The sequence below is a fragment of the Sinohyriopsis cumingii genome, unplaced genomic scaffold (genome assembly GCF_028554795.1).
Source record: "Sinohyriopsis cumingii isolate HCF-2022 unplaced genomic scaffold, ASM2855479v2 utg001870l, whole genome shotgun sequence".
Taxonomy (NCBI): Eukaryota; Metazoa; Mollusca; class Bivalvia; order Unionida; family Unionidae; genus Sinohyriopsis; species Sinohyriopsis cumingii.
The window spans coordinates 650,222-660,000 of record NW_028316076.1 but is presented as its reverse complement, the minus strand read 5'-3'; the positions used below and the strand labels follow the sequence as shown (position 1 = coordinate 660,000).

Below are 9,779 nucleotides of genomic sequence, written 5' to 3'. Positions count from 1 at the left end.
CAGCGACTGTGATCAGTGGCTGCAGTGACTATGCAAGAATGGATAAAATGAAACTCACCGTTTTGTCACCAAGGAAACTTTTCATTTTCTCTGGGGAAAGTAAAGTAGACGTGTTGACGGCAGTCAAGAAGCAGGCTGGTTTTGACATTTTGTCAGGTTTGTATACAAGCAGACTCTGAAAATTGTAATAACGTATTAAAATATATACTTTATGGTAGACGTGAAGATGAAGGCGCCACCTACAATGGTAATAATAACGATATGGTATGAAATTAATACACTACGAAAGAATGTCTAAAACAAAAATTAAAACAGCAAGTTTAAACTAAATTAATAGCCTGTACAAAGGTGTATTAACTCCATATTTGCATGTTTATTGTTTTTAAGTTCACACACACATGGTCAGATAGATAGATAGATAGATAGATAGATAGATAGAGCTTTAGCCAGATTTATAAAATTTGTCTGCTCCACAGAATGTAATCTCATTTGAAAAATACATAGAAACAAGAAAATAAGTCAGTAGTAATCACTATACACACATGACATGAATTTAAATCTATTCTGAATATAATTGATCATAACTTGTTTTTGTAAGGTCTCGCAACCTCAATGTTTATGGCATTAGCGAAAAGAAGGAATATATATTAGGTCTTTTTCATGAAACTCTCAATTAAATGCATCATTACAAATTTTGAAGATTCACTTCGGCCTTGCGCTTCTTTACATTGTATATAATAAAATAATGAGCTACCACAATTTTCTATGTCTCTCTCTCTCGTCTTTAGTCTGCAATGCAGCATAATATCTTTGATCTACACTATTGAACGCGATCATCTCAAAAGTCTTGCATCATAAATCTATGTAGCTTTTCCATCCATTCATCTATATGGATGGATAAAACGTGAAAATGTACAATGAGAAATGTTGAAGTTTTCGGATATTTGACTTCAGTGGTGCTGAAGAAAATTATATCGGTACATTTGAGCTGAGAGACCTTACACTGATTGTGAATCATTATATTTTAGAATGTATGTAAATTATATCTGTTTAAAACAATATTTTTCCATTTATTTAAGAAAGAAATAAATTTGTCTTTGTTCATGTTGATCGCATTTTTAGATTTACCCAAGACTGCATGTATTTAACAAAGCTAATACAATGATTGAGAGATGGCTATGTTTAGATGAATACGAACTGGCTAATTGATACCGGAATAATAACAAAATGTAACACAATCGCGTGAAGCGATGTAATATCTGAATGAGCGATTTCGCTGATGTTTGATTTTCAAATACTTCTTTAATTGCCGTACTGCTGAAAAAGGTCATAGTATTGTACACACCTTATCAAAGTCGAATACAGCTGTGCCGGTTCCTGCAATTTCGAATTTTTCCTCTCTTGAGGTGACAGTAACCTTCTGTGAACTTGACTTTCCGGATTCGTCTTTGTAGGGAAGCCACGCAGTCTGCATGCAAACAATGCAACAAATAGGAAATTAAAATTGGTCACCTTATTGCAGAAGACATTACTGGAAGATTAAAAAGAGTTGTATTAACACCGTTCATATAGAGACGTGGTTGGAATTGTAATGGTGTTAGGACTAACGCTTCTACTTGTGGTTTAATTGTGTTACTTGCGAGGAACAGCTCTTCATTTAAAGTGAATTTAGTTATCGTAAAGGTGCAGGCAAGGCAACTCACAAAAAAAGGTTTAACCATCTGGAATATCACGAATTCTGTGTTTTGTAGGAATATTTGGTAACATACATGGTTAATATTAACTGTATAAAAATTGACACAGTCGCAGAAAATCAGTTACGGATGCAAATCAGTGGTGAGGCATAATGTTTGACTGAGGATTGTAATTGTCGTATGATGAACTACTTGCATCAATGTTTGATACTTTACTAATACTACCTGATAAACAAACACGTTTCATACTAATACTAATTCAAATAAAATATACGTAACGAAAAACTATATGAAAGATACAATAAGTTAGAACAAATGGTAAATAAAGAACCAAATAACAGCAACTGTAATGTTTTTAGAGAACAATGCCAGCTATACCTTCATAGTGTCCTCTGCCTGCTTTCCTACTACATACACAACAGTGACGATCGCAGCTGTCACGACGACAACAAGGACAACAGCAGAGATGACTATTATTTTAAGCCTCTTCCTCTTTTCTTTTGCCTCTTCCGGTCTCTGTAGAAATGGAACATGTTGACATAAAGTATACACAAATGCAATGGGAACAAACACATAATATAGCACATCAGAAGAAATCCTAACAAATGATAATATAAGGTTTGAGAAAACAAAATGTCTTGTTGCTTGTCTCAATTTTGAGAAGGTGGAGTTGTCTTTTTTCTCTTCAAAACATTTTGAGGATAGCTTCCACTGCAGGAAGATGGAAACGAACCCATTATATCAGTTTTCAAAGGTTGCCCTCAAGCCTTCTTGAAACCGGGTTACCTCACTTCACACAGAGCAAATGTTGGTACCATTAATGTGGCTGCAGGTGCAGCACAGTGGACTGCATTTGAAGTTTTCACGAATAAAATGTGAATAGATAAAGCCAAATAAAAACTTATAGTCGAAAGGATATAGTAAAGTACAAAATACGAGCAGTTAATTGCATATATAAGCTAGTTGAAGTTGTAAATCTAATGAGTGGCACAAGAGGGCGTTAAAATTCATTAAATTAACCCAGTAAAGTCTTCCGTAATGTTTTCAAACTAATAAATAATTGCTAGGCAATAAATGTGTCTAATTTGTCAAACTTTAAGTTCATTCATCCATGTGTATATTTTTAAATGTCCAATGCTATCGAGTGAACACAAGTTTTAAAGCAAATTTACAAAGAAATCTTACATTTGGTTTGGAAGCTGTTTGCACAACTACTGTGCTTAGGTCTGGTTTGGTTTCAGTTGCCATCGGTTTCATGATGCAAAAATCAGGAACATTAGTTGCCTCTGTCAGCAGTCTGCTCTTGGGTAAATTTGACATGAGAAGACCAGTATTTATACCTAGAAATAAGGCATAGTATGACGCTTAATTCAATGCAGGTCAAGTTTGATTGTCGCTTCAACTAGGAAGTCGTAACTGCTAACTGACTGGATAATTGTGTAAAAGTGGAAAACACCAGTTTAAAGAAATCTAGTTGCGTACAATCTGATAATTGCAGAATGTGATATAATATGCTGTGCACTTTACTTTTTTCTCTTCTTCTCAGCTAAATGTAAAACGTTTTTTTAGTAAAGACCACAAACACGTCTGTCGGAATGCATCAGGGCCACAAATTCTTCCTTCTATTCCTCGTTATCTACATTGTCTACTACTACTTCTTCAGTCATAATCGTGCAATTTAAATGTTCATAATATCTATCTTTATTGTAAGGCAACAGCATGATAAATTTACTTCTTGAATATAGCGATACGAGTTAGTGGTAATACTCAAGAAGGTTTCCTCAATGAAGAACACGCTATTTCATGTGTGCAATTTTAAAATGTGGGTGAGTTGTTTGCGATCCTAAATCTTTTCCAAACAAGTCATCAAAACTTTAATGATGAAACTGAAAGTGATACGTGTTTGCAAGTACATACCAATAATGAGCAACGCACTTTAATCAACATGTTTCGTGCTTATCTTTCCATACTGGGAACATGTCGCAATAATCTTAATGAAACGAATCATTTAATATGAACATGTGACCACAGATAGCATAGGTTACACCAGAAAAGGTATGTGTGTGTGTGTTGGTGTGATTTGAATTTTTAACGTAGCTTTAACAATGTTTCTGTCATATTGCTACGATGTATGCAGTGTGACAGCTTATAGTGATGTCTACATACAAGTAGCATGATGTCCCACCCAGTCACATTATCCTGACACCAGGTCGACCAGTCCTAACACTAACCTCTTAATGCTGAGCGCCAAGCGAGACACCTGTTAGTATCATTTTTGTAAGTCATTGATATGACTCGGCCGGGGATCGAACCCACGACCTTCCGCTTCCTAGGCTGACGCTCTAACCACTATGCCACCGGAGCGGTACCAGGAAAGGAATACTATCGATATATCTGAATACTTCTTTAAAGTGTTTTGAAAACGTTAATATATATCTTTTCTATTTATGTTTCCTAAATTCGTATCAGTTGCAAATAATTTCATAACAGAAAGACGTAGACATATTATACAGTCTATGTATTTTGTTTCTTTACTCAAGGTGAATTTCAGATACACGGAAATCAAATTTGGACGACACTTTTATATCTGCATTGCGCAAAATCAGACTTATGCGGACTTTCATACACAGCAAGAAAATAAAGATTAATTGTACCCTATAGCAGGTACGGAAAGATTTGGGTAGATGTAAGACTCCTAAATAGAATTTAGCAACCATCTGATTCATTCATATCCCAACCACCTTAACAAAAAGAAACACAATGAATGTAATAATGAATATTACATTGTTTCTTAAACGTCGTTTGGTATTATTTAATCTAAAATGTGCTACGTTAGCTATTAAAGAATGCAAAACGGTTATATTTTCAGAACAATAGAAGTAAGTGTTTATTTCGCATAACGTTGGAAAGAACAAAACTAAAATGTTCAAAATCTACCTCTCCTAATAATTTTGTAATCAATGTATTCATTGTTTACTACTTCACGATATCGGATGACAAGATGCTTATGCATATATGAATTTTCAATTTCTCAATCAGGAAGATATGTTTCGTTTATCTGGAAAGAAGCGTGCATGAATAAATTTTGAATTTCCCAACCAGGACGTTATGATTAGTTTATCTGGAAAGCAGCGTGCATGAATACATTTGAAATAATGAAGGCGAACGTTACATGTATCTGATCCGCATCAAATGCATGACTGTGTTTCCTTTAAATGTATATTCTTTAATAACTTTGAAAAAGACAAAATAATATAAGTCACTCATATTCCTCAGCAATATTATTAGATCAATAATGTCATGCTTTCTTCCTATTTAATTACACTGGTCTACTATTTTTTAGAAGTCGTCTGCTTTAGAGATAAAATGTGTTATTTATTATGGATTTTGATGTGCTGAATTCAAATATGACAATGAAAATAACTCATAGGCTACTGTTTCCAAGATATTCAATTTTTTACCTTTTGCGTATATTTATTTTAATTTGATAGTAGTGTTTTAATCATTAATTGTAAACCTGGGTCTCTACGTGTGCTTGTGGTTGCTTTACATGATATTATTTCACCTCTCTGGTTTATGTAACACTTAAAAACAGCAAAAGGGTTATATAAATATAATTTATTTTGAAACAAAAGGCTAAAATCTGTTATGTATATATAAGTACATAGTTTAGTCCTTATTCAGTGTCTCCGCGGCGCTACATTCTCTGGAATATACGCGACATGTACGATTTAAATCCCGTTTACGTCCCGTGAGATAATCTCCCATTATAGCTGAGCATGTGTCGAGTTTGCGTGCTGCACTGAAGGTCATGTATCGAGTTTGCGTGCTGCGTGGAAGCAATGACCGAGATAACTGATTATAACATTTCTCTTTTTTATAGTATTGATCATTATCAGTACACCAGTGTCGCTTGTATTATCACCCATCCTGTGTATGCGATTTCTTTCTTGGAGTGGGAAATCGTCCGTTATCACACATCCTGTGTATCCGGTTTCCCTCTTGGAGTAGTTCTTCAAAGGTTACCGGTTATTAAACCGGGTCGATAAAAGTGAATGTCGGGCCTATCATAAGGAAAAAGGTGGAGTAGTGAGAATTGTTTTCGTACACTTGAAGCTCTCAGTGGCACATCAAAACGCGCAACATTCAGTCCTGTTTGTACTGGATCACACTTTTAGGTAAACCTCAACCAAATATGTCCATGTACTTTATCATTGATTTTGCCGTTTTTATATCACGGGGCGTGTACATAATGACCATCCATGGAATATGGATATATGAAGATTGAATAAAGTCCATAATCATCATTTAACATACCTCTATAATCGCATTCTAGAACATTCCACCCAATTGCTGAAATACGGTACTGTATGCCTACCTGAATTATGTAATTTGTTGATTAACTGGATACTATACATCCGACACAGGTGTAATGAACTTAAATTCACTTCTAAGATACAAACTAAAAAGGGTAATATGAATTGACAGCTGACAAGTGACATTACACTCATAATGCTTGTTTGTATAAACATTAGACCGACCTAGCGATGGGAAGATTATATTATGATCCGACTTGTACATTCCGACTTCGTTGTGGGCCTGGGACTTTAGTAGACCGATTCTACTTAGGGACGAACCTGTCACGGAATCGAACAAAAGATGCATTTTGTAGATTTTTAGCAAACAAAATTTAAATTAGTAAATTAATAGTTAAAATATGTTTTAGTTTTGGTCCATTTACAATCATTCTTATATTAGTAAATAATAAATCAAAATAAATTGATTCAGCCTTATTAAATATTACATCAACCTCGTGATATTTGATTCAGTTCTTTTTGTCTTTAAGAACTAACAAGTATGTATATACCTATCTAGTGAATCATTTTCTTATACAATTAATCTTTTCACATTTTAATTCTATGAAGGAAACAAAAGAAATAACAAACATCATGCATCGTTTGAATTTTTTAAATGAAGAAAATTGATGTGTTTCTTCTAATCACACGTTTTTTATACAGTGCGTGTGTGTGTGAGTGTTTGTGTCTTCCTACCTATTGGCCAGTCTTCTCGTCACACTGTTTCCATTGCATATTTGTACCTTTATGGATTTTGTGGTTTTTAAGATTATGTTCTTTGGATATATTTTTCATTAATTAACATAAATTGTAGAATGTCATGACCAAATTATATTGTGTACACATTAATCAGCTATATGGGTACGGATAAAATATGTTATAATCTGAACTGGGCTGATATTAAGTATGTACGATATTTGAATGCATTTTTTGACCCGTATGAGTGTCAGCACGTACCTGGCTGATCAGTTATGATTGCACCTACCTATATATATATATATATATATATATATATATATATATATATATATATATATATATATATATATATATTACCGGGAAGTCACCATATCGATTCGTGATCCAGGTATATGCTAATAATAAAATTTGCCCGTACACGATATTTGTTTTTTTTTACCTTTAAGGATCTTCAGTACCCTCTACTACCGTATAAACTTTACGGCGCTTTGAAGCAGGGTTGAGAGAAATCAGCCGTCCAATGCTTGAGTTTTTTGCCAAGAAAGTGTTAAAATTGTTGTATTACTCTTACGTACATCCAAACTAGATTCCATGAAGCATATACGTTTTGGAATGAGAAAATAACAAAGAAACAATCCCAATCCCACCCCAAAGCATTTAATTTTCATCAAGGAGGAACACAAGCCTATCGGGTGTTGTGTCTGTCATGCTAACGTTACTTATTCATTAAAAGCACATTTTATGATCCGTTGGCACTTGCAATTAATCCTTTGTTTAAACCTCTAAAACATGGTAAGAAAAGCGCATAAGAATGCAGATGATTGAGCTAAATTGTTGTTTTCTTTTTACATCGGGGTCTTGTAAGATTTATATGGTTGTTTACGCCTAGTGCGATAATTTGCGAGTATAACAAGGTCTGTATTGAGTTTGTGTTCTCCGAAAAAGCATTGCCCTTGAGAAGTGAACATACCATTTTCTTTTTTATCATTAAAGTGTCGATTTTGTTATGACACTTACTGATATCCGGTTTCATTCCAAAAAGAGGACAAAGGATATTATCAAGAATCAAACGGCAACAAAATCACGTTACTTTTTTCTATTATGCGCAATATGACCTTGCATAGTATTAATATATTCATTTCAAGTAAACAAGTCATACGAGCTAGCAAGCTAGCTTGCAAGCAACCAACCTGACACAAAAATCAACTGACCAATCATACAATTGAAGAAAGATTTATTATTGTCGAACACATTTATGGAGTTTTTATCCAAAAGCAAAGTTTTGGTGGTATTGCTTATGGAAGAACGTGAGTCATACATGAGAAATTGCATGAAAAGTCCCCTGCGTATGTCTCAATTTGTTGCGAGAAAGTTCTTACACAACTTAATTCCAAAATTAAGCCATACATTTAATTTAAAAAATACGAATGTAGTATGTGATAAATACCTGACACCTTTCCTTTTGTGCGTTTTGAATTTGGATTTTTAACGTAGCATTAACAATTTTGAGTCATATAGTACGATGTCTGCAGTGTGCAAATTCATAGAGGTGTCTAAAATTGGGTCATCATGTCACTGACATGAAGCATCATGTGCCACCCAGTAACATATTGACACCAGACTGACCATTTCCAAAACCAACATCGTAATGCTGAGCGCCAAGCGATGCAACTGCTAATACCATTTTTATAGGTCTTTGATATGATTCGACCCGTCTTCAAACCAGCGACCTCCCTCATCCAAGTTTAAGGCTCTAACCACATAAGGCCACAGGAGTGTTCTAAACATTTCTTATCGCAAGGTCGTTTCGTATGTTGTGGTAAAAACTACAATTAGTTTATTGGGAAAAACATGTAATGATATCTTGTAAGACTAAAACTGAAGCGGACCAATCAACGCCTGTGTGAAAGAATTGCATCTTTTGGCAGCGTATACATTGCATTTTTGTAGTTCATATCGATGTGGGCATCCGTAGGGTAGCTAATAATATTGGGTTATCTTTTGTGCATTAACACTGGAACAAACTCCCTATATATGACAAGCCACATTTTAAGACACTTATTAACATACAAATATCGTCTAGAGACTTTGTTAATCTGATATAATTAAACAAGCTTCTAAATAAATTTGATGTCATTTATTATTCCTATTAGATATTTAGCGAAACAGCGGCACCATGTGTAAAACCAACAATATATGGGGTTGTGTGTATGTTTCTGTGCAATTATGTGTATGCATGTACTGTACTCATTTGAAATTTACTAAAATAACTCTATATAGCTCGAGAAACTGATTTTTTTATTCGAGCAATCAGGAGGGAATTGGTATTAAGTTTTTAGATACTTACAGGGTCGCGAGACGAGTGTATATGCTATGAATGAATACCCTACGAGCGGTAATTTAAAATGTGAGAATATTAGTGTGGTTCACAGAAAAGTACATTATTAATAAACAGTACATGAATGAATCCCCTCAATTTACCCCAAATACGCTTCTACCCACTTTATCAATCTCATTATTAAATTGTTAATTGCAATTTTGAATTCATTTTTTGAGTGCTGTTACACGCTGTTAAATTACAAGTCCATCATCACTGCGGCTAAGAAATTGTCTCCCTATCAGCGGGTATAATCTAACGGGATTCAGCCAAAAGTCACTAGAAGGTAGGTTATCAGGACTGTATGGACGATATAGCAAAGATTGGATGCTGTTATCTTTCGGGAAGGCTGTCATAACGATTGATGCTTGCATCTGTACAGTATCGTGGAGGAGATGCATGCTTCGGGTATGGTGAGCGTGCGATTGAATCTCTAGTGTCTTACAGTCTTGGGCAGCTATTCGGTGGCATCAAAATGTCCAGTGACACAGGGTCCGGCACAGGTACCTTACCACTTAAACATTTTCACTTGAGAAGTTCAAACACGGTGACCGATTTGCGATCTCAGCTCTTTTTCTGGGCTTCACATTTTACTTTTTCACGAATAGGGTTAAAACTATTAAATCAATGTTTCATCACATTTGACAGTTTCTT

The 9,779-nt window shown here is 34.6% G+C and overlaps 1 protein-coding gene across 2 annotated transcripts in view; it reads right to left on the bottom strand.

Annotated features, from left to right (window-relative positions):
* Nucleotides 1–3,066, bottom strand: part of LOC149771399 (uncharacterized) — a 12,346-nt gene extending 9,280 nt beyond the window's left edge. The window contains exons 1-4 of one of the 2 annotated variants that reach the window (XM_089948517.1): nt 2,880–3,032; nt 2,073–2,210; nt 1,346–1,468; nt 59–175 (exon numbers count right to left, since the gene is read on the bottom strand). In XM_089948517.1, the coding sequence (XP_089804643.1) occupies nt 59–175; nt 1,346–1,468; nt 2,073–2,210; nt 2,880–3,014 (513 nt within the window). In that variant the 5' untranslated portion in view covers nt 3,015–3,032. Of the gene's footprint in view, nt 1–58; nt 176–1,345; nt 1,469–2,072; nt 2,211–2,879 lie in introns of both variants that reach the window. The other variant, XM_089948515.1, reaches the window with a different exon arrangement.
* Between the last annotated feature and the right edge of the window lie 6,713 nt (nt 3,067–9,779).